Here is a 24,962-nt window from a genome sequence, read left to right as displayed (position 1 = left end):
CCGGACTCATTGCAGTCGAATGATTCCTCCCGACAAAGCCTTTACAGTATTCAACACACAGACCTTTGTTCTATTTGACATATCGTATCCATTGATATCAAGATTATTTCAAAGTTATCGTTCGCCCGTTATTCATCTTATAGGCAAGTCATTCAGTCAGCAATCAAATGCATTACTGCGCCAATGAAGGAACTACAGGACAAGGCACCAGGGCAACCATGTGTTTGTTTTGGATACGACATACTTTGATACGTCTTTGTGGAGTCCATATGATTTGAAAGTTTAAAGGGAATCCCTTCCACATATAAGACTAGATCTACTCTGCTGAAATCAAATATGGGAGCCATTGAGGGGACTGGAGGGGCCGAGCTTTCGCCATCTACTGACTGTGTTTGTCACTATTTTCGGCCACAAAGTTTTTGGCAACAGCATTCTATATCAGACTTCATCATGCAATGACAACAGAGACTCTGCTTTGAACAAGCTTCGTCTCCGGCATCAATTTCTTCCTGTCTGTTTAGGCCGCTGACTTCGATCGAATGCCTGAAGCTTTTTTCTCTACATTTATCTTGAATATCAACATAATCTATGATGAAACATTTTCAAAACAGTTCCATCAGGCAAAAAAGCAACGCAGTGTGCTGGCAGTATAAAGCCGGCTTATGCATTTTCGATTCCTTGAGTGAACACTCTTCACTGCAACTGCAATTTCGCTGCGAAAAAACAAATTAACTAAATACCTGTTTTGTTGAACAATTATTTATTCTCTGAAGAAGAACATCACTTTCGGCAAAGGTTACTTTGTAAAAGCAACACTAGAACTTGCCGAGCCTCTTTGGATGGATAGTATGCCATTTGTGGAATGGCAGCAAAACTCAAACTGGACAAGGGAAGATTTTAAGCAATATCTCGGCCGTGGCATCCTGGTACTGCTGGTACTCAGACACCAAGTCGCTCAAGTTAGCCGTGACTTTGTGACTCATATTGTTGGTGAAGTTTATGTCATAGTTGAGAACACTATCAGACGAATTCTGGCAACGACGCTGTTCGTCATACAATCATGTGCGATATTTTTTCTCGACCATTTTGTTCATGAAGTTTTTGTTCTTTCTCCAGCTTATGATTCCCCACTCTGCCCCCCCCCCGAAAAGTAAGTTTTATTATTACGCCTCCCCCTCGTCAAACTTGCTGTTTTTACTGAGCTTCCTGCTGCTCATCCTCCCCCTCCTCCTCGTCAAACTCTCCCTCCTCCTCGGCCGTGGCATCCTGGTACTGCTGGTACTCGGACACCAAGTCGTTCATGTTAGACTCGGCTTCAGTGAACTCCATCTCATCCATACCCTCACCAGTGTACCAATGCAAGAAAGCCTTGCGCCGGAACATGGCTGTGAACTGCTCAGAGACACGTTTGAACAGCTCCTGGATGGCCGTGCTGTTGCCGATGAAAGTGGATGACATCTTAAGACCACGTGGTGGAATGTCACATACGGCAGTCTTGACGTTGTTGGGGATCCATTCGACGAAGTAGCTGCTGTTCTTGTTCTGGACGTTCAACATCTGTTCGTCGACCTCCTTCATCGACATACGGCCACGGAATATGGCAGCAACAGTCAGGTACCGACCGTGACGAGGGTCGCAAGCAGCCATCATGTTCTTGGCATCAAACATCTGCTGGGTAAGCTCTGGCACGGTCAGGGCTCGGTACTGCTGGCTTCCTCGGGAGGTGAGTGGGGCGAAACCTGGCATGAAGAAGTGAAGACGTGGGAAGGGCACCATGTTGACAGCCAATTTACGGAGATCAGCATTCAACTGACCGGGGAATCGGAGACAGGTGGTGACTCCAGACATGGTGGCAGAGACAAGATGGTTGAGATCTCCATATGTTGGTGTGGTAAGCTTGAGAGTTCGGAAGCAGATGTCGTAGAGAGCCTCGTTGTCAATACAGAAGGTCTCGTCTGTGTTCTCAACAAGCTGGTGGACGGAGAGGGTGGCGTTGTAGGGCTCAACAACGGTATCAGATACCTGAAGTGATACGTCAGTTTAGTTTGTTGCATATAAGTCAAAAGCGCAAAATATGGTAAAACAAAAATGTACTCCTACCTTGGGGAATATTCATCAAAAAGACTTGAGGAGTAGAGCCCGAGCTCAAACAGCATTTACAAAGGAATTCTTTAATTTTGAAGATGGTTTTTGCTTCAAGACGAGTGCCTTCATTCTATACGTTTCACATTTTTGAAGAGTTTTAAAAATGCACCGAGAAACTCTTTAAATTGCACCCTCAATGTAAGTATATGCGTACCTTCGGTGAGGGCACGATTGAGAATGTGTTCATGATCCTGTCTGGGTACTCTTCACGGATCTTGCTGATCATGAGGGTTCCCATGCCTGCTCCAGTCCCACCACCGAGGGAGTGTGTCAGCTGGAATCCTTGCAGGCAATCGCAGCTCTCAGCCTCCTTTCGGACAACGTCGAGGACGGAATCGACGAGTTCAGCACCTTCTGTGTAGTGACCCTTGGCCCAATTGTTTCCAGCACCACTTTGTCCAAAGACAAAGTTATCAGGTCTGAAGATCTGACCGAATGGTCCAGACCTGACAGAGTCCATGGTACCTGGCTCAAGATCGACAAGGCAAGCACGTGGAACGTATTTGCCTCCTGTGGCCTCATTGTAGTAGACGTTGATTCGCTCAAGCTGAAGATCGCTGTCACCGTGGTATGTGCCGGTAGGGTCAATGCCGTGCTCGTCAGAGATCACCTCCCAGAACTGTAAAGAAAAGGAGATGACCGTTGACAAGAAAAAATGGAGGCGGATGATCAGTGATGCTGTATTATGGGTTGATACCGTAGGTCTGCTTCTGAATTCTTTTGATTCTAATCTGATTTTTGAAAGTACTGCCATTGGCTGTGACTGTCTTCTTGATTATGTACTTCTAAAATCATGAGGCTCGATCATTTCAACACGAATACGAGTTCACACGCTGTGCACACTGGACTGTGACTGGTAAATGTCTATTACTTTCAATTGATAGTGCGAACATACACTCCATCTTTCACAGAACCTTTGAACGTCGATCTCCGATCTGCAGTAGGGCAGTGAAATTGCCTCCAAATTAAAGCGCAAATTCGGTCAAAGCGTGTACAAGTTCAAAGTACATGTATGGATTATGTCTTTTCTAAGAAGCTTTGAGGATTGAAAGCCCAGGAAATACTGCAGAACACGAGAGTTGTACCTCGAGCTTTTGACTCATCACTCCATGTCAATATGCCTCAAGAGGTTTTCATTCCTCTAAAAAACCTCATGCACATTGTGATAACAAACCAGTAAGCTTAAAAAGCCTTATTTTTAAGAATGTGGTAGAGCATGCCCTCTTGCCTGCCTGCGCAGTGCACTTAAGGGTCAGACACGGTCAAACAAAGATGATGACAATAATTATGCGAAGAACCCTGAACAGATCATTATCTTACCTTGGCACCGATCTGGTTACCGCACTGGCCGGCTTGAAGATGAACGATCTCCCTCATGATGAAAATGGGCCTCTAAAGGTTTTAAAAGGGTAGAACTGATTTTACTTCGTGCTGTCTATCGCCGAATGTGAGTCTGTTGTCATAATAATCAAGCATTTATAGGCGGTGAGAGGATTTGCTGTTGTGCCATGATGTATCAGTACATCGGCTAACGGGGCTACTTTCTTTTCACGCTTTTTGTATGATCCCTTGTTTGTGCAGACGATACTGCATGCATCATTGGGCTCACTCGTGTGTACTCCAGATTTTCAAATGACCTACTGATGCTTCAGATTCATAAGCTGCAGGTGCAGTCTAAGATGCTGCGGGTGCAGTCTAAAATGGTGCAGGTGCAGTAGCTGAGGTAGGCCTATAGATGCTGGAGGTACGGCTTATGATGCTGCCGGTCCAGTGTCATCATCATCGTCATCTTTTCGCATTGTAACCATGAAATGATTTTTGAGACTATTGGTATTTGCGTGCTAATACCAAGTCGACCTTATTGGTTACTTCCTGCACCATTAATTCATGACACATAGCCAACATTCTAGCCAACACTAAAATCTGTTTTGGTAAGGGGGTCTGTCGTCTGTATCTGTAAGTTTTTTCAATTTTGACATAGGAAAAGGCAGACGGGCACATCTAAGTATTAACGGTAAATCGGCTACAAAAAAAACTCCTTGACGATTTGCTTAACATAGCTTGTTGACTTTTAACAATCACCCATTGATAGAGTTTCGATGCGCCGTGTCTCGCTAGCTTTGCACGGTTCATCGGCTACCAGTGACTTTGATACAATACACCAGACATACTATTTCAACAGCGTTTATAGTGACATCGAGCCTGCTTAAGCCTTTTGTCAAAATATAGAAGACTCACTAAAAACTTCTCTCATGCATTAATATGGGTGATTAGGGTATCTGCTGGATACGGTGGCTGGGAAAGGACGTCACATGATTTTTTTTCAACAATATGCGGGGATGCGTACTCGAATTGTTAGTTCCAGCCTCAACCGAAATCCACCCCATTCTCCATCTTTGTAGCGACTGGTATGGCAGGTATAGGAGAGACTCTATTGGCGATTTCGTGTAACTTAATCTTGCCAAAGATGACATCTTGACAACCTGGTGGAGCAAAGTTTGCCATTTGCTGAGGATGATAAATGGATGTGCATTATGATCAGTCAAATGACCTGCGACTCGTCATATAGCGGATTGTCACATCGAGTACTCAAGCGAGAATGTTATTATATGACCATATGATCGATATGATCAGTTCTGAATGGTGGGTGAACAGATGATACAATATAAGATAATTTATGAGGATCAGGACTCAATGGTTACTTAAGCTCTGTCAGCGCATCACCACATCCGTAGATTTGTTGACCTAGATAAATCTTAGCGCTGGGACCAATATCAGTGAGGCGAATCCAGTGGAATCGCAATGTGGGGATTCGGGAGTATATGAAGTCTTTCGGGCCGACGACATGGACAATCAACTCCAACCTCATGGGTTTGATGACACGACCATTACGATGAGGGGCGTCTATCTGTAGTCAATACGCTCAAGCTGCCCCTACATGTAGGCAAAAAAGCTTCACTAGTGCACAAAAGGTGGCGTCGTGGTAGTTATTGGGGGGGGGGGGGGGGGGTCATGCAGATTGGCAGTGAGTCATAACATCTGCTAGTGAAGGGTAGCCTCCCGAGGCGGACCATTCATCCCAGTCCTCTCCTCCTCAGGGCTGCGGGGGGGGGACGAGATCTGTACCAATGCATCCGGAGTGCAGTGAGGTGTAGTTGACGTGGCTCCAGCTGTTAACCGCCAAACAATCCATGAACAATTGAGTAAGGCTTTTAAGATTGGGAGACTACCATCGTGTTCACACCGTCGGCATGTACATTATGTGGGTTTTAACCACCGCAAAGTTGTAAAACCTTCTGGCAAGTTGTCCGTTTCTTTTCGATTTTTCAGGTGTGAATAATGATTTTAGTAAGGGCTACTATACACACCACCAGTACTCTGCCGTAAGAACTTTGTGATAATTAAAACTCAGTGTGTATGGTCACTGAATACAAAAACGGTGTCTAAAATGAGACATCACTCTGCTCTCATCAAAATATTTCAACTGTGAAGATATTTTGAGACACCCTGTAAATTCATCTCAAACTACAGAAAGAAGACGCTGGAAAATAAGATAAAAAACTTTGAAGTCACTGAGAATTTTATTCTTGAGCTCAAATGCAGAACAATGTTTTGGTAGCAAAAACATTAGGACTCTGAGGAACATTTTACAGAAGGCGCTTCCCTGAACATTTTGATTTTCTTTTACATCACGAACATGATGACCTTGGCATTGACATCCGGGGTGTTTTGAGTGATAGCCGTGACTCTGTGACTCATATTGTTGTTGTAGTTTATGTCATAGATGTGAACACTATCAGATGGATTCTGGCAAGAACGCAGTTCGTCACACAATCAGCATTGTGCGAAGTTTTTCTCGACCATTTTGTTCATGAAGTTTTTGTTCTTTCTCCTGCTTATGATCTTTTTTATCCCCAACTCCCCCCGAAAAGTAAGTTTTATTATTACGCCTCCCCCTCGTCAAACTTGCTGTGTTTACTGAGCTTCCTGCTGCTCATCCTCCTCCTCCTCGTCAAACTCTCCCTCCTCCTCGGCCGTGGCATCCTGGTACTGCTGGTACTCAGACACCAAGTCGTTCATGTTAGACTCGGCTTCAGTGAACTCCATCTCATCCATACCCTCACCAGTGTACCAATGCAAGAAAGCCTTGCGCCGGAACATGGCTGTGAACTGCTCAGAGACACGTTTGAACAGCTCCTGGATTGCCGTGCTGTTGCCGATGAAAGTGGATGACATCTTAAGACCACGTGGTGGAATGTCACATACGGCAGTCTTGACGTTGTTGGGGATCCATTCGACGAAGTAGCTGCTGTTCTTGTTCTGGACATTCAACATCTGTTCGTCGACCTCCTTCATCGACATACGGCCACGGAATATGGCAGCAACAGTCAGGTACCGACCGTGACGAGGGTCGCAAGCAGCCATCATGTTCTTGGCATCAAACATCTGCTGGGTGAGCTCTGGCACGGTCAGGGCTCGGTACTGCTGGCTGCCTCGGGAGGTGAGTGGGGCGAAACCTGGCATGAAGAAGTGAAGACGTGGGAAGGGCACCATGTTGACAGCCAATTTTCGGAGATCAGCATTCAACTGACCGGGGAATCGGAGACAGGTGGTGACTCCAGACATGGTGGCAGAGACGAGATGGTTGAGATCACCATATGTCGGTGTGGTGAGCTTGAGGGTTCGGAAGCAAATGTCGTAGAGGGCCTCGTTGTCGATACAGTAAGTCTCGTCTGTGTTCTCAACAAGCTGGTGGACGGAGAGGGTGGCGTTGTAGGGCTCCACAACGGTGTCAGATACCTGGAAGAACACAAAGTTATGTTTTATTTATTCCTTGAAAGAAAAATAGCTAGGAGGAATCTCTCTGAGAGAATTTGATTTTGGCAGATGCACACAGCGTGCACAGAGGGCGACACTTGGATATAGCACTGAGTAAACTTAACCCAGGATGAAGAGAGAAATGGCTTTTTGTGGAACACGATCCCCCCTGTACGGACATGTCCCATCACTGACAGCATCATTTGTTGATAAAAAGCACAAGAAAACCCAAACAATTTACACACCTTTGGTGATGGTACAACGGAGAATGTGTTCATGATCCTGTCTGGGTACTCTTCACGGATCTTGCTGATGAGGAGCGTTCCCATACCAGAGCCGGTTCCACCACCGAGAGAGTGTGTCAGCTGGAATCCCTGCAGGCAATCGCAGCTCTCAGCCTCCTTTCGGACAACGTCGAGGACGGAATCGACGAGTTCAGCACCTTCTGTGTAGTGACCCTTTGCCCAGTTGTTGCCAGCACCGCTTTGTCCAAAGACAAAGTTATCAGGTCTGAAGATCTGACCGAATGGTCCAGACCTGACAGAGTCCATGGTACCTGGCTCAAGATCGACAAGGCAAGCACGTGGAACGTATTTGCCTCCTGTGGCCTCATTGTAGTAGACGTTGATTCGCTCAAGCTGAAGATCGCTGTCACCGTGGTATGTGCCGGTAGGGTCAATGCCGTGCTCGTCAGAGATCACCTCCCAGAACTGTAAGAAACAGAACATAGCATTTAGAAAACGTGACAGAAGCATATTTATTCAGATACGCAGGTCATGTTGATACAATAGCGGCTCCTAAGGTTGTCCGGCAGTTTTTATTCTTTTCAAAAATACACTTTTCAGGAAAAAACCCCTCTACCCTTGTTCAATTTCTAGTACCCCTTCACTGGTGGAGGGCTTCTGATAACCGAATAATTTTCATTCGAATTCCTCCCTCATATATTGTTTATGTCATATATATTGTGTCAATGTTTGTCCTGTTGCCTATTACTGGCCCTGACAGCATATTGGCCTTAGTATCTCTCCAGTACTCATCAAGCCTCACCCTCGCCCTCACCCGGTTTTATTCAAGACACAACGCTTTCTCTGATCAAACAGTACCGGAACGATATTCTGACTAATAATTTCTGTTTGACATCTGATGAATAATGGGCCTGTCTGTTTAGAACACTACACTGCTATTGAGTCAGAAATCTGCTCCAGTTCCATCTGCATTCATGATGAAGCTGGACAGCGGAACCGTAATAAAATGGATCTTCGATATCTGCGACTTGCTACTTAAAGATGAAATCAGCTTACCTTAGCACCAATTTGATTGCCGCACTGACCAGCTTGAAGATGTACGATTTCACGCATGTTTGATGTGTAAATTTGACTTAAAGGAGAAGAACGCCACGATCTATCGTCTGCCTTGTATTTGGACTGACCGTTGCTACGAACCCGCCACTTTATAGGCGACTCTGTTGTGTATAAGTCCGCCGGGGTTATTGTAAGTATATACATATTGGCGTTTTATTATTGATGCTAAATATTAATCATTCTAAGTATCCCGTCGGCATCAATTTGTTTGGTTCTTCTGTTTTTTATCTGATCTCCTGATAAATTTTTAAGGCATTCTCTTTAGAATTATTACTACTGCTGCAGAATACATGTGTAACATTTTGTGTGCTCCGCCGTTTCCAGATCATAGCAGATGATATATGGTGAAATATCACCGCCGTGTATTGATGTGGTGTGTTTACCTGACGATGGTCTCTAAGGCATTCGAATAGGGCAGCTATTGTGTCGCTTCCCCACGCAGTGTGTGTCAAGTGGGTCACCCTTTCAATAGCCGTGTGAACCCGAAGAAGTCACGCGTTAAATTCTCATTGGTTCCAACATTGATATGAAAGTCCGCATCGCGCTCTAAGATAGTCACATCAGTTTGAATGGATCACCATCTACAATGTACAAGACTGTACATGGCATTTCTGACAAGTGGGCCAAAGCGCAGGTTTCTGCATGGAATGGACACAGCGATATGATGAAAGACAATAGTGCAAAATCCCAAGTTAGCCCCTTGATACAAGATTACCCTTTTTTCTAGTGGGCTTACCGTAGGAAAGAAGCTAAATGTGACTTCTGGGATTTCATGCAGATGTTTCCTGCTTATTTCACTGTCCTTTCATTTATGAAACGTACCCATATGGATGTGAAACGGAGCCAGTTGATATTTGTTGTTTTCATGGACACGTGTGTGAAGGTGGTGTACATCGGTTCATCATACCACCGGTGTCTCAGATGAACCAAATGATGGCATATGATTGCAGCTGAAAGTCATTGTGTACATTGGAGCATAGTTCTCTGGTAGCGTCTATGGAGATGGGAAAAAGGCCGAGTTTCGTGACGTGATCGATGGTCACCATCTGGCACGTCTCGAATATCGTTCGGTTTCGTATGGAGCTTTAATCATTCGGCTTTTCACAAGCTAGGGCGGAAAGGCTATAGGGCTTTTAAAACCAAAAAGGTCCAGGCGAAACATCTGAAACGTCCTTCCATATTCAGTTTGGTGTCGGAGACCGAGCATATATACTGCTGAATAGGGGATACAAAGTCTATGATGGCAGTATCATCAAAGCACACAGTAAAACGCACACAAACACCAGTCTTCTTACGTTAGAATAATTTATTTCTTTATGACATGATGAGGTAACAAAATGACTAAACAAGGTTTCTGTAATACAAAAAATGTACATACTCGACACCTTTAGACAGATAAACCCGGTAATTGTTTTGATTGCTTAACAAGTGCTACCCGTTACAAAAAGGTCTATCATAAGACAGAAAAAAATCTGCTTTATTGTCTCGTCTGATTGCCTTACAAAAGCTCACCCGTTAAAAAATCATTGCTGGATATAAACCCAGAGAAAAGAGATGATGATATTGCAAGTTCATACAAAAAGATACGGCCGCCATACACGCAGACAACAAGGATGATATCATGGCATATTTCCGCTACAGATGTGTGGTCATTGTCAACGTTTTTGAAACTCTTCACCAAACCAACAGTCATGTATAATAGGAGTGTTACAAAAGTAGCCTACGTATTTGCAGCTTTCCTACATGTACAAGGGAAGGAAGAGTTGATAACCGGTGCCAATGCCCCACTGGATTATAAAGAGAAGCTTCATCAAGGGGCAGGTATATTTGTTGTATAGAAGCACTTGTAAACCGCGAAATTATCGTGTCTTTCTTAATTTTGTGATTTCTGCCAATTAAATACTTTCATCGACTGCATGACTGAACATTTCTTATTGAAGAGGAGGAAGTGTGCAACATCTTTGCTGTCCAAATATTCAGAAAATTGTGCAACTAATGTTTTAAACTTTTGCAATTAGTTTCGAATCCATAAAAAAAGCCAGTAAGTAAAAAAATAATTACAGTAAGGAATATTTATGAAGTTCAATTACTAGTATATCTAAGCTGCCTCCTCCTCCCCCTCCTCCTCGTCAAACTCTCCCTCCTCCTCGGCCGTGGCATCCTGGTACTGCTGGTACTCAGACACCAAGTCGTTCATGTTAGACTCGGCTTCTGTGAACTCCATCTCATCCATACCCTCACCAGTGTACCAATGCAAGAAAGCCTTGCGCCGGAACATGGCTGTGAACTGCTCAGAGACACGTTTGAACAGCTCCTGGATGGCCGTGCTGTTGCCGATGAAGGTGGCAGACATCTTCAGACCACGTGGTGGAATGTCACAAACGGCTGTCTTGACGTTGTTGGGGATCCATTCAACGAAGTAGCTGCTGTTCTTGTTCTGGACGTTCAACATCTGTTCGTCGACCTCCTTCATGGACATACGGCCACGGAACATGGCAGCAACGGTCAGGTACCGACCGTGGCGAGGGTCGCAAGCAGCCATCATGTTCTTGGCATCAAACATCTGCTGGGTAAGCTCTGGCACGGTCAGGGCTCGGTACTGCTGGCTTCCTCGAGAAGTGAGTGGGGCGAAACCTGGCATGAAGAAGTGAAGACGTGGGAAGGGCACCATGTTGACAGCCAATTTACGGAGATCAGCGTTCAACTGACCGGGGAATCTGAGACAGGTGGTGACTCCAGACATGGTGGCAGAGACAAGATGGTTGAGATCACCATACGTTGGAGTGGTGAGCTTGAGGGTTCGGAAGCAGATGTCGTAGAGGGCCTCGTTGTCGATACAGTAGGTCTCGTCTGTGTTCTCAACAAGCTGATGTACTGAGAGGGTGGCGTTGTAGGGCTCAACAACGGTGTCGGATACCTGGAACAAGGAGTAGGAATGGCTACTGATATGATTGGGTGTGGTGTTGGTTATGATGCATAATATGATCTAAAAGAACCATGCAGAACTGGCTGTAGTTGAGCTAAAACTACATACAAAAATACTAGATTTTCAAGTTTTTTTTATTTTATGCTACCTTCGACATGTAAGAAAAAATTAACAACAAGCAAGGTTTCTCAGAGTAGTGAGCCAACAGGTCGTGATACTTTTGTCAAAGGATCGAGGACAAAAACTCCTCGATATTTTTCATTATATTCTGTTCAATTTCATTATTTTGCCTCGAGTATTTGAGGCCTGGAGCATACTTACCTTTGGTGATGGTACAACGGAGAATGTGTTCATGATCCTGTCTGGGTACTCTTCACGGATCTTGCTGATCATGAGGGTTCCCATACCAGAGCCGGTTCCACCTCCAAGAGAGTGCGTCAGCTGGAATCCCTGCAGGCAATCGCAGCTCTCAGCCTCCTTTCGGACAACGTCGAGGACGGAATCGACGAGTTCAGCACCTTCTGTGTAGTGACCCTTGGCCCAATTGTTGCCAGCACCACTTTGTCCAAAGACAAAGTTATCAGGTCTGAAGATCTGACCGAATGGTCCAGACCTGACAGAGTCCATGGTACCTGGCTCAAGATCGACAAGGCAAGCACGTGGAACGTATTTGCCCCCTGTGGCCTCATTGTAGTAGACGTTGATTCGCTCAAGCTGAAGATCGCTGTCACCGTGGTATGTGCCGGTAGGGTCAATGCCGTGCTCGTCAGAGATCACCTCCCAGAACTGTAACGAAAAAGAAACGGCTCTTGATATAAGTATGGCCTGGTCAAGCTGACGTTGAGCATTTATAAGCATCTTCTGAAAATCGTGTGGCACAAGTAGTTTTATTGCGAGGTGGTATTTTTCCTACCCGATCTATGGCCAAACCAGACCTCGCTCTCCAACTGTCGGAGTGGCGCAGCGGAAACCTTAGCGCCTGTCATCTCTAAAGTCCCGCTTTCGATTCTCGACTGGCCCCGGATATTCACGTGATAGAGGAGACGACTCTCATCGAGCATAAATTTCCTTCGGGATCTCCTGCTTTCTCGTACATGTACTTTACAGTACAAATGGAATATTGTTTATAGAGATAATAATGTCCACTCCGACGCTCTGCTCACTACAAAGAAATGGCTTATTTGGTTGTTCTCAGTTCTCAATACTGAAAACGTCGACCGCCCTTGAACAAGTCAAGTTCCACCAGCCTATTGTAGCACCACTGCGTTCGCGATATTTATTTCGACCAGCTGCCCTGGGGTATATCACAAAAGCAGATAGTGCATACCGTGAATGAAGATTAAACTGTCCCCAAGGTTCTCTCCCAACATAATTCAGTCAAGCGCTGTTGATGATGTGTGCTATTCAGCAGGACCATGAGCAAAGAGAGAGCAATACCACGCCGCCATGCCAATATACACAAACGCACTAAAAATCAGCCGAGGGCGAATGATGTGCAATTGATAGTTTCACATTTTGTGAAGTTTCTGGGGATTTGTTTCAGATTCATTGCAAATGGTGATTATCTACGATATTTGTGCAGTTCTTTTTAGGTCTCAGAGACTATGAAAACTCCTGGAAGATTAATTTCAATTTTCAATTGATTTATTGATTGGTGCTATGCAGACGAGATGAGATCAATATGTCTCACGTGGGCATACAGAACTGACGCGTGTGCATCTGTAATTCATTGAATCAGGAATATATAAAGACCAAATCTATGTATCACCTAGTCACCATCAAGTGCAGTAGACACTATATGACTTTGTGTATATTATTTGCTTCAACTGTACATTGACACAACATGAATATGTTTCACAGATAAATCGATTATGACTAATCCACTGGTAAGAGATTCATGAATGTAATGCACGCAGATGCACTGCCAACCCCCACCCTCACGGACTGCTTTAACAATAGTCAGTTATTGCTATCCCTGACCAGCAGCCGAGTGCAACCTAAAAATCAATACTGGTCCATATCGGGGAGAGGCCATCATCATAGTAACCTATGTCTATGAGGTATTCGTAATAGTAATATAGCCGGGTATTGTTTGTATGCAATCCTTTCCATAATGTCCGAGGTTTAAATATATATATAACAATTTGAAAATACCGAACCAATGTCCCTTACAACCAAAATGACACGGCGCACAACCCTCATCTCTCGTCGTCGGCCATTTATAAAACCAACACGGACGAGATGAAAGGATGGAGCCAAGATAGCGAAGAACATGCTATTCTTGAGAGACAGATGGAATCCAGGACATTATCTTCTCACTGGATCCAGTGGTTCTAAAGAAGCGATTACTGAGTGAGTGTCATGTAAGGGTGTTGGCTGACGGAGCAGGGATTCGGCAAACACCGATGACTTCCCCATACCATACCACTGCCCCATCCTGTCTAGCTTACTAGCAACAGCATGTACTGCACTGCTATATGCTACGTAGTCTGACAACTATGTATCCCGCCATATTGATCCAGCGCTAAAGCATCATTACATCGCCAACGCGATGAAGATGAAGGCAAGATTCTAGAGGGAAAGTGGCAGGAATAAGACCTACCTTAGCACCGATCTGGTTACCACACTGGCCGGCCTGTATGTGCACAATCTCTCGCATTTTGTTTTATTTCCTGGAGGTTTCCTAAGCAAAAAGGAGTTGGGTCTGTCTGCCGCGTTTGTAATAAACGGTTGCTATATACGAAGTGGTTGAATACATTTCCCGCTATGACTCATCGGCCTAATGTATTCGTGGGCGCAGCGTCATCCTTTTCCTCTGGATCAATAAAACCAACACTAGAGACGACAGAGCTGCAGCTTTCCATGTACACTGATCCACCACACATGAATTCGATTATCAACTCTAACGCTAAAACCTCGATTAACCATAACTTTTGTTTTAGGACTATGTTCCGTGCGGAATTAATCAACGATATTTGGGTGACAAGGCTAAAACAAACTGTCTCTAATTCAAGATTAAACCAGCTGAGAGCGTTGTTGAATAGCGGTTGTGTTTTGGGGGCAACGGTTACCAACCAATTGTCAGTAAGAACCTAACAATAAGCCTGGACTATTTTTTCTCTCTCGATATTCTCATGGCCATTCTTAAGGCAGCTTCCCTTGGGGCGATATTATTGGCATCATCGTGTTCTGCACACCATCCCGTGACCTTCTCTTCTTGCTCCATCAAATTCCTTTCCTCTCATTAATGACGGGTCCAGGTGCATTGCTTTGGATATGCGAGCCCTTTAATTGACTCGGGACATGATCCATCTTTTAATTCCAGCAACCTATACCTCATCAGCATTTATCATGTCTTCTGCAGGTGCTATTCATCTGGGTCATGTCGTCCAATTCTTAATGATGCTTTAGCTTGGGACCTATCTCAGCGTGCACTTGATAAGATGCAATTTTGGTTCCACAGATTGCGGGTGAGATAGAATGCCTTGGGAGCATTGGTTCCAGAGAATCAACTTCGCAACAGGTTGACAGCGTCAAAATGGCAGTGGTGGTTTCAGGCAAGAAGTAATCTCCAGTTTGCCTGTACTGAACCTTATCATTACACCCCCGCTGCAGTTGCAATTGCATTATATATCTAACCTTGCGATAGATACCACAGGTTTTGTTCTTTGCTGAGCACGTTCGGTAAAACATCACTTTTATCAGATGCTTCGCTAGAAAACATACATACTTTTATGGGGTTATCAGCTAAATATTTAATGTAAGATCCCATCTAATGCAAGTTTTTGATTAATGAGCAAGAACCCTGTAACTACATATCATTAATAAAACACAAAAATGGGAATCATTGTCTCATGAGAGCTGTGAATGGCAACCTTTAGCATAAAGTTGAATTGGAACTAATTGAAGGCCATTGCTGTCATAAGACAGGATGATGTTATCTCTGTTGGCGAAAAAGGAACATACCATATGTTTTTCTTCTACGTATCAGAGTAAGAAAAAGGTCAAATTTAGCTACGGCAGGTTCCTGCATGAGGAAAAATTAGTATGCGGACTTGTTTGCCTGTACTGAAAGAGAGATTGTATTTCATAGTTATCTTAGTGTTGTCCTGATCTGAATATCAAACATGCCCGATGGGACAGAAGTATAATGAAAATATTAGCCGTGCCAAGGTTGGAATAAAGATCAAATGTGTAGTGCGTTATGTGTACAGATGTTCCACTTTGCGCATGGGTTCAAGTGCAAAATTCGGGAAAAGCTAGGCTCGATGGTTGTTCAGTATTCCAATAAAAAAGGCTATGGATAAGGGAGTAAGAAATTGCATAGCTATACGGCGCGGATGGTGATCGAAGAGCTCCACTGTTTCGTTACCATATTCCTATTACTAGTAAAGACACGACATCATTAACTAATTGATAAAGCAAACGATCAAATAATCGTGGTAATTAGTCTGGCAATCCCAATATTGCTGATCATGCACGCACACGTATTAATTGTTTATGCCGTTGCTTATGGTTTTCTGACATTGGACCCCGCTTGAAGGACACTCGTGTTTCTTGATGGATGAGCTCCATTTCGAAGTAAGAATGAAATAACGTTCCGTGCAGCGATATTAATAACAGGTTATTGCTCCACCTTGGGTTTTGATTGGTCGATTTAAAAATCTCTGTAACGCAAATGCAAATTGAATCAACTTGTCACACTCGTGTTGCCGCTATTTTCAGATTCAACACATTATGTAATACGCTTTTTTCGTTAAACTTAGTAAAATGTACACCAGTGAAAGCATTACGCAAGTGTGTGTGTCAGTGTGCGTGTGAAGGGGAGATATGGACTGTCTTTGTGTCGTCTCCGAATTTAAACCACCCGGGCATTATCTCCGAAGGACAGCCAACGAGCACTCCTTCTACAGCCTTCCCCGGGGCAGCGTATTGAATTCCCACAGTTTAATGATTGTAATCAGGTGTACCAATGCATTGTTCTGTTTTCTCTTGTTCCCAATCCAGCTTAGGATTAACGATTTCTCTCCCGTTCAAATATCCGAAGGTGAATCTTCGTAAAGATATATTCATGCTCGCTGGCCATCGCAGCTGGTCATATAGACTCAACAGAAACGTTTTTCAGTATCAGCACCAGTGGTGTCATTTTCGGCTTGGTGATGGTCATGTTAAGATATAAGCCATATTTGAAGGTTTTGTCATCTTCGTCAGGGGATATCTAACTAGAAAAGGAGGCAAGGCATCGAGACGATTCTATTGGCCTCCTCCTCTTCGATAGAAAAGTTATAGATAAGGCCCTGTCCACTGGCAAGAATTCATTTTATTCGTACAGCTATTGTTACCAGGCTACCGAATGTCAATATTTATCTTTCGTTTTAATCACATTGGTCATCAATATTTAAAGAGATGCAGCGTTAATAATCCAAAATTTCTTGTCATTACCAAAGCACAGCTGCACAATGTACAATACCAACGCGCAGGGCTCAGTCCATGACTATTTCCACGACCAGTATTGCTTCCACAAAGCTTGGTGAGTAGATTCCATGTGGCGAATTGATTTTGTCGGTTTTAAACCAGATTTAATTGATCTCCAGCGTCGTGTCAAAATGCTGACGTCGTCCGTTAAAAACTTGAAATTTATACAGTGGAACCCCGGTAACACGACCACTCATGGACCGGGTTGAAACCATTCGGGACTGGCGATTCTTGGTCGTCATAGCGGGGTGGTCGCCGACCGGGGTTCTACTGTAATTGAATTTGAAAATTTCCAATAGCGCAGATACTTATTGAATATAAATTTCAACACTACCGTTGTGTTGATAGATATACAAATACTATATATACCAAGGTTTAGCAACTCACATGCATTATAACTACACTACGACATTGTGTAAAACTGCATTTTCGATTTTCCTGACCCAACGAATGGCATAACTTGACAGCTGCATGCGTGGCCGGAAAAATAGTACCTTAGCAACCGAAAACAAACATGAATAGAGAAGAACTTCTTCGTCACGATAGGCATGATGTCATTTTGGTTAAGGTCTATCATATATACCTTTTCGACCGGACTGCAAACTTGATATTCATTCAAGTGTATCGCTTAATTTGAAGGAAATGCCGGGTCTATACACGTACCATCCTTTGTGATATTTAGCCCATTAATGCGATAAGTTAGCTTGTCAATAAAACTTGAAAAGAACAGGACATCTCTGCTATTTATACATTCCGATCTTGGTTTACTGGGTATACGCCCTAATATAGACTTGGCATTCTTTAGGCATCCCGAGTAAGAAACCAATGCACGTACATGTAACCTCTGCCCCGCACAAGAAGATAAATGAAATATCATTAGGCGGAGAAAATCAGTTTAAAAGAACCTAGAGCAATTAGACCAATTAAGTAGCCGAGCTTATGACCTTTTTTTATATCATTTGGGCCGATCCTCTTAGCAATTGTTGTTGTTGTTGTTAAGTAAAACAGGTGACTAATATGCATAATTAGGGGACTTTGTTGATTCAGTGGTAAATATCTTTCTCGTATACAAGCGTAGAAACTTTCGATGTACTGTAAGATAGGAGATGACCCTGTCGACAACTTTGTGTAACATATTCTAACCATTAAACCAAGCTGGCTGCTGCTTCAGTATGATACAAAATCAGTACGCAAACTATCATGGTCATATTATCATATTAACTCTCTTATTATAGGAATGGCGTCAAACCTCACGGTCTGGTGAACAACCTCTGTGGAAACTATGTTGCGATATCACCATGACATCATAACAAATATGTCTACCCTTCTAGCCGTGCGATGGCGTGTCGAATAGCATTGCAAAGGGTAATCTTATATCTCGTCAGCCAAGAGACTGCCACCCTCGATCATGTCGCCATCTAACATTGATTTTGACGTTTACTTTAAGCCGCGTGATTGGCAAGAGGACGAGGCCAGATGCTTGAAATCATCCATTTTTAAGCCATCGAAGTCAAACCCATTTCATTGCACTTTTCCTCTGTGTTCGTTATCGCTGTATGTTAAGATGTGGTTTACACGCCAAAATGTCATGATTCTGTATCAAACGTGCGATGAATCTCAATTGGCCAATACCTTTGTCTTCAGCGTCAACAAGTTAGTTCAAAGAGGTTTTACGGAAATAGACAGCGCATTGTGCGAGAAAACCATTGTCGAACAGGCTTGGATGTTACCTGTACAATGCCCTCTTTGATGTCCTTACGTCTGCAGATTCAGAGGATACCGTTCTACCGATATATATAATGAAACAGCTCATAAAAAACAGTTGTTCCATCTTGGTTCATAATGGTTCCATTCCCTCTCTAAGGGTATGATAAATCCATATGCACCTTGATGTTGTTGCTCTTCTTTGCTAGCAGAGGTTGCAGTCACACTCATTTGGTTTACCATCAAACAGAAATAAACGAACAAAGATGCTAAAAAAATGAAACTGCGTATGAGCCACATGTCATTTCCTTCTTGCCTTTCATTCTTATGTGCCTTATGTTGTATTGTAAGAACCGAACTCATCATTCTGTCTTGGGAAGATTTGCGAAAGAATCATCTGATGGCGGATTGTTATGTGGGAAGGATTGAATCGATGTTGAAGCTGGCGTACTTTGGAGAATGCGATCACATGGTCGTTCTGAAACTAATGCGGTAGCTACATGTAACTGACTACTCGTTAGGTAATATTTATGGTAATCATATTTCTCACTTGCCTTTGTGATGACGTAAAATGTCGTAAATGGCATGAGGTGTTGCTAATGATGATTCGATACATGCTATTGTTAATTGGTTTCGTAATGGTCTGTTCGCCTGATTGTTGATGCCTGGTGAGACCAGAGTCCTCTGGTGAGACCAACGGCTAAAGCTTTGAAAGAAGCAGATGGCACGCTGAAAAGACATTGCAGCGATGTCTCGGCTCGCTCGCTATCGTGTTTCTGGTAGCAGGCAGTACATAGGTGACGTTCGGCTGTCACAATACAATTTTTCTCGCCATGTCTATCAGGGGCATCAGGCGGGTGGATGGACCAGAGAATAATAAATTACATTTACTCTTGTTCATCGCAATATTTCAGCCAAGAAATTCCTCACTCCTTTGTGGAGTGGTTGATGAATGGTCCTTATCTAAGATTTAACTTGCTGATTGATTTTCATTGGTATCAGTTCGTAACACATATCAAGGAGGTGCACCAATGTCGAAATCTGGTCCCTGCGGTTTCGTCAGATTAATAGTCATTTTCGATTTCGTATTTAAAAGAAATCAATCGTACAGTGCAACGTTCTTTAAAAGATGGATTACCTTAAAGCATGTATACCAACACTAAAAAGGGCTGACTATCTTGGTTTGAAAAGCCTTGCACTCGGAACAGCAAAACGAAGTGATTGTAGATGCCTATTTTCGAGATGCCGCGACCACGATGCCTTTTCGATACCTTCCACATCGTATAGCGATAATTGAACTCTGATTTCTTGGGGAGTGGCATGCCTGGGTATATGCCTCCATCATTAGTAGTCTCATCTAGTATACGATCGTATTTCTGATAGCTATAGGTTAATAAAAGTACAGACCTGTCAAATATCATTCCCTTGGGTGTATTTGTCACGTACCCGCCTGCCAGACCCGTCAGTAACAATGTTCTCATGCGTTTTAGACACGGCACCCGACAGGCATATATTGACTCGGCAATTGTTATAAATTATCACATATGACCACAGTCTTACTCCCATGCGTAGAGGTCAATACAACCCGTCACATTTATTTCCTCGTTTACCGTCCCTCGCAGTCTTAACATGCCGAATCCAGGGTCTGTCCCCCTGTCCTAAGGTAGTGATGGATGTGTCTCCCAGGTACGAGGACAAAGGAAATGCAATCACGAGGCAAGACGTTGGTGTTGATTATTAAAGGTTGACTGCCATTAATACCTCCACTGGGATCTTTAGCGCCGGTGTTTTTGGACACACGGCCAAAGTACAGTGACCATTTCATGTCACCAGTTGTAGATTGGGAGAGATATTTTCACAACTGTATCGAATCAATCGATTTTCGCTTTAGGTAAGATCAGATTTCAATGGAGGCCTACTGGATGGTTCCCTACCCCCATCTACGACCTTGTCTTAAAAAGATAGCAGTTTTCTTGAAGAAGTATAGCAAAACAATTTAAACTCCGAATGCCATAGACTACGTTTCCCTTCTTTGCCCCTGCAATTTCTAGAATATTGCTTTGATAATCGTTCACCAACCATGAAACCACCTCTCCACGACCTCATTTCCTGTGTTGAATAGACATAGCATGTTTTCCTATCTTGCTAAGTTTCTGGCATTGAAGGGACCATGGCAGACATGCAGAGATTTTGAAAGTCACGAGAATATAGTTTGTATGTGTTTCTAACTGGCTATCTTGGTTGCATGTCACCTTAATGGAAGGTCATCACTGTTATCTTCCCTCATTTGCATTAAGTTGTCAAGGAATCAAAGCTGATAAACAGTTCGGTCCTTGGCATACAAAAGCAATCACGAAGGATGCTTGGAATCATACCATCATCTTTACTTCCGATTCCTCCGATAGATTGTGCAGCTGTCAATAAGATATGCGAACCCTGTACACCCAGGTCAAGGGACACCACTATATATATATGGAACTTCTGAGCGATTTTATTTCAAGTCCCTGGATTGGTCATCAATTCTGACCCTAGCTCAATGAGAGGTCGACCATCTTGTTTGAGGGTCAGTAATAGCAGAGTCTTTCAAATAAATAAATGTGTTTCATCATGATGCCACCGTTTTTCTGAGTGGTTGGTTAGCGCCTGTCTGTTGATCAAAATAGCTCCAAGACACAGACGGAACTGTATATTATATATTGGTTAATGAGTCGTCTCACCCGGCCAAATGATGGAAGGCATGTTCCGCTACTCGGATCAAATGACCGCAAATGAACGATGATGATTGTGTCTGTGTTTGTTTGAATGATTATACCATTGCCATGAGTAGCAGGATTTAGTTTTCAAAAGTTAAGGGCCAGAAAATCACTGACGTCATCTTATGCGCAGTTGTTGAGGAAAATATTACCTATCTGACATGGCTTTTGACTTCATAATTCACAAATATTGCTCTGGCCTATAACAAGGTCTAATCTCATTAAAAGCACTTCCAATACCGCCGTGGTCGAGGCCGAGCCAAGAATTGAAAGATTCAGGGACAGACTCGGTTACCTCCCAATTACCTCAATGCTGAGCTTTTCGGTAGAATCCGCTCAACACTTTTCAATATGATCATTAGCTTCTTCAAATAAAGACAATTAACCTTTAAGGTGCATTGTGCACACACAAGACGCGTTCTGATAATTTCAGGTTTATGGAATAAGAAATCTAATCTGTTTGGCAAATACGCCTGCCTTGCTTTGAGTCAACATTTTGGCATGCACATCCATGCAAAGCGAAATTGCTTTCTCCCAACAAAGTCTTCAGAGGCAGCTCTCGCACTTGACGAGACAGAGTGGCGAATTTTTTCCAATGACAATTTCCTGTGATGGGTATTGCTGTCAAGATATTCAGAATATTGCTGAAGTAATGTCCTCTCAGGTTTAAGTTCTCAAAGTTAAGTTGTCCCAATTTATATCAATATGCAATTTTTGTTCCTGCTGGTTTCATGTTTGTGCTGTCCTTCGCTTTTGCACAGTCCAATTCGCCAGAAAATGGTTTCAGTACTGTGTTGATAAAATTCCATAACATTGCGTTGACGTTTTAGAGAGGAAAAAACAATATTCGAAGCATTTCTAGGTTCTTCAACATCTGAATAAATGCATGGAGAAGGAGACATTACCATAATAAATAGATGTATATTTTTTAGAACACGAGACTTGAGTATATTTCTGATATAATTTGGATGTGAATAATTGTTATGTGATAGTCTTGGGATGTCGCCATGTCACTCGAGTCGTGCTGTGGCGATTCAATATTGCCATCTCCTGCTTGTATCAGTGGACATTGGAAGCATTGGACATTGCCTAGTCCTTTAACTGATACTTTTGTCTGAGTGACGGGTCTGAGCTTGTTGATTCTGTCTTTCTGGAGAGGAGAGCAAATAGACAGAGAAACTGAGAAGGGAATTCTTCTGAGTATATACAATTTGGGTTCATAGTTATAGAACTGGTATCGTTATCAGATCCTTAGTCCCCGCGTCGCCTTCCCTATCACGAGGGTTGCCATGCCCGAAGCTAATCACTGGGAAATGTCATTCCCGAACGCTAGAAGCAAGGCTGTAATCTAATTCGGGTCGGTTCCGGAAGACCGGGGGTTATATATTTGTGTGCAAAGCAGGATCGTCCTCTGGGGGATGCTTTAGCCACGGAGTACACACCTCACCGTCAGATTGGCGGTTGCGAGAAATATGACGAGCACAACTTATCATAAAATCTCCACCGTGAATCCCCAGGTCCTGATAATCGTCATGACATTGAATCTATGGAAATTTCATATATATGTATCTGTGTTTTTCTTGGACCCAGAGCTTTGAGTGGGGACATAAATCCAACAGAATCGTCCACTTGTGATCAAAGCAAGTTGGAAGCAGCGATGCATAAGCTACGGCGATATTTATAATGCTGTTGTTGCTTTCATGTCGTCTTTAATCGGGTTTGAAAAGACGCTTGTATCCTTGGAGATTCGGGATGGCTCGTACATCATGTTCTGACCGTAAAAAGCAGAATATGGATGAAGTTTTGTCCCGACAGTGTGCCAGGTGATGTCGCTGGATCTTTGGTATGTTGCCAAGGTTTCTACGCTGATCCTCACCGGTGCATCGGAGTCTCGAAAAGGGACAGCTCTTGGCGTTAGATTTACATGGCCAGGGGATAATACTCATGCTTGTCACCATGCGCCGACACAGCAAATTCATTTCTCACAAGATCCAGATCACCATGTCATGTTAACTTTGACTTGATAGTGTCAATATTTTCATAAACGCACTAAAAATGTCTACCCTAGGGGAAAGTGTGTCTCATTTTTACCATGGTAAATCCATAATTCCAAATGGTAAACTGACACCAATTCACCATGGTGGATAAGGAGGGTAGGCATGGTAAAACCTACATTCACCATCGATGGTGAGCATGGTAAACTCTGATTTCACCAACGTTGAATTCACCATGGTGAATAGAATTCAACATGGCGTATTCAGAAGTTGCGATGGTGTATCCCAGATCTTTTTCGTAAGAGTAGGGTTCTAACCAAGGGTCCAAAATCTCTCCTGGTTCTTTTGCAGCTCAGCTTCTCTATGGTGATCTAGGCACCAATCCTCCGCCACTTTATCGATTTCCGGACAATAGATTATAGGTGACTTATAACAAATGTAAATCTAATCTTTCTTGCTTATTTGTCTTGCTCAGAGTACCAACGAACCAACAATGTACCGTTGAGAAGACGCGTCCTCGCGAGAGATATCCAAACCAATTTCATCGCCATCAGCATGGTTCCCGTGATCAATAATGCGGCTGCGACAGCTTCGAACCAATATGTTCCTTTCTATACGAGTCACCGCGGTTGGTGTCAATTCTTCTTTTGATATAACATCGCTGCGGTTGCAGGTGTCAATTCTTCTTTCGCTATCAACATCTCTACGATTGGTGTCAATTCTTCTGTTGATATAACATCGCTGCGGTTGATGTCAATTCTTCTTTTGATATAACATCTCTGCGGTTGGTGTCTGTTCTTCTTTTGATATAACATCTCTGCGGTTGGTGTCTGTTCTTCTTTTGATATAACATCTCTGCGGTTGGTGTCTGTTCTTCTTTCGATATAACATCGCTGCGGTTGATGTCAATTCTTCTTTTGATATAACATCGCTGCGGTTGATGCCAATTCTTCTTTTGATATAACATAGCTGCGGTTGATGTCAATTCTTCTTTTGATATAACATAGCTGCGGTTGATGTCAATTCTTCTTTTGATATAACATAGCTGCGGTTGATGTCAATTCTTCTTTTGATATAACATCTTTGCGGTTGATGTCAATTCTTCTTTTGATATAACATCTCTGCGGTTGGTGTCAGTTCTTCTTTTGATGTAACATCTCTGCGGTTGATGTCAATTCTTCTTTTGATATAACATCTCTGCGGTTGGTGTCTGTTCTTCTTTTGATATAACATCTCTGCGGTTGATGACAATTCTTCTTTTGATATAACGTTGCTGCTATTGAGTTTTTGCTATTCTCCAAGACAATTTTCTTCATATCCATCGAATCCAGACCAGGCGCCATCTTGGTTTTCAACATAACCTGGTAGACGAAACTTTGATGCAGATGTACACTCTGATGTACATGGCAGTCATACGGTATATAGTTACATTGTTAACTTACCAACCAGCATGGCGGCCATTTGGTATAAATTCGATGATGAATATAGGGAAGAGTCTTCCATTAAAGTCTTACAAGTAGGTTCCAGGATAAGTTATTTATTCTCGGCTGCCAGACATGCCAGAGGCCATCAAATCGTCAGGAAATGTCAACCGCAATATAGGCATATCAATTACACCCAACTCAGTCATACATCTCAAGGTTTGGATCCACTCCACCGACCCGGACTCTTGGTATTCTTTGGAATCTCCATGAAAGTTTAAAGAGCCGGCAAGAAAAAAAGAAATTCTGTAAAATAGAATTTGCATTAGTTGTTAAAACAGCTGTCGATTTCATTAATATTCGAT

The 24,962-nt window shown here is 43.2% G+C and overlaps 3 protein-coding genes across 3 annotated transcripts; all 3 read right to left on the bottom strand.

Annotated features, from left to right (window-relative positions):
• Window positions 1–743: 743 nt before the first annotated feature.
• Window positions 744–3,623, bottom strand: LOC135484385 (tubulin beta-4B chain-like). Its single transcript, XM_064765787.1, has 3 exons — window positions 3,466–3,623; window positions 2,300–2,764; window positions 744–2,022 (listed from the first exon to the last, which is right to left on the bottom strand). The coding sequence occupies exons 1-3, from the start codon at window positions 3,520–3,522 to the stop codon at window positions 1,195–1,197; spliced, it is 1,350 nt and encodes a 449-aa protein (XP_064621857.1). The 5' UTR covers window positions 3,523–3,623; the 3' UTR covers window positions 744–1,194.
• Window positions 3,624–5,694: 2,071 nt separating this feature from the next.
• LOC135484384 (tubulin beta-4B chain-like) lies at window positions 5,695–8,424 on the bottom strand. The gene is made up of 3 exons (XM_064765786.1): window positions 8,265–8,424; window positions 7,209–7,673; window positions 5,695–6,945 (listed from the first exon to the last, which is right to left on the bottom strand). Exons 1-3 carry the CDS (start codon window positions 8,319–8,321, stop codon window positions 6,121–6,123), a joined length of 1,347 nt encoding a protein of 448 aa, XP_064621856.1. The 5' UTR covers window positions 8,322–8,424; the 3' UTR covers window positions 5,695–6,120.
• A 1,188-nt stretch (window positions 8,425–9,612) lies between these two features.
• On the bottom strand, window positions 9,613–14,000 carry LOC135484383 (tubulin beta-4B chain-like). The gene is made up of 3 exons (XM_064765784.1): window positions 13,853–14,000; window positions 11,572–12,036; window positions 9,613–11,241 (listed from the first exon to the last, which is right to left on the bottom strand). The coding sequence occupies exons 1-3, from the start codon at window positions 13,907–13,909 to the stop codon at window positions 10,423–10,425; spliced, it is 1,341 nt and encodes a 446-aa protein (XP_064621854.1). The 5' UTR covers window positions 13,910–14,000; the 3' UTR covers window positions 9,613–10,422.
• Window positions 14,001–24,962: the final 10,962 nt, after the last annotated feature.

This window comes from Lineus longissimus, chromosome 3 (genome assembly GCF_910592395.1).
Source record: "Lineus longissimus chromosome 3, tnLinLong1.2, whole genome shotgun sequence".
Taxonomy (NCBI): Eukaryota; Metazoa; Nemertea; class Pilidiophora; order Heteronemertea; family Lineidae; genus Lineus; species Lineus longissimus.
Note: the sequence above shows the minus strand (reverse complement) of the source record. Positions and strands in the feature narration are given on the sequence as shown.

What these genes read in the sequence shown, in the direction of transcription:
- LOC135484385 (XM_064765787.1), bottom strand. Translation starts at nt 3,522, where the DNA reads ATGAGGGAGATCGTTCATCTTCAAGCCGGCCAGTGCGGTAACCAGATC. An exon ending in GTAACCAGATCGGTGCCAAG is followed by an intron (nt 2,765 to 3,465) that starts GTAAGATAATGA and finishes TTTTCTTTACAG; the next exon opens with TTCTGGGAGGTGATCTCTGA. An exon ending in CAATCGTGCCCTCACCGAAG is followed by an intron (nt 2,023 to 2,299) that starts GTACGCATATAC and finishes GTATCACTTCAG; the next exon opens with GTATCTGATACCGTTGTTGA.
- LOC135484384 (XM_064765786.1), bottom strand. Translation starts at nt 8,321, where the DNA reads ATGCGTGAAATCGTACATCTTCAAGCTGGTCAGTGCGGCAATCAAATT. An exon ending in GCAATCAAATTGGTGCTAAG is followed by an intron (nt 7,674 to 8,264) that starts GTAAGCTGATTT and finishes TGTTTCTTACAG; the next exon opens with TTCTGGGAGGTGATCTCTGA. An exon ending in CCGTTGTACCATCACCAAAG is followed by an intron (nt 6,946 to 7,208) that starts GTGTGTAAATTG and finishes GTGTTCTTCCAG; the next exon opens with GTATCTGACACCGTTGTGGA.
- LOC135484383 (XM_064765784.1), bottom strand. Translation starts at nt 13,909, where the DNA reads ATGCGAGAGATTGTGCACATACAGGCCGGCCAGTGTGGTAACCAGATC. An exon ending in GTAACCAGATCGGTGCTAAG is followed by an intron (nt 12,037 to 13,852) that starts GTAGGTCTTATT and finishes TTTTCGTTACAG; the next exon opens with TTCTGGGAGGTGATCTCTGA. An exon ending in CCGTTGTACCATCACCAAAG is followed by an intron (nt 11,242 to 11,571) that starts GTAAGTATGCTC and finishes TCCTTGTTCCAG; the next exon opens with GTATCCGACACCGTTGTTGA.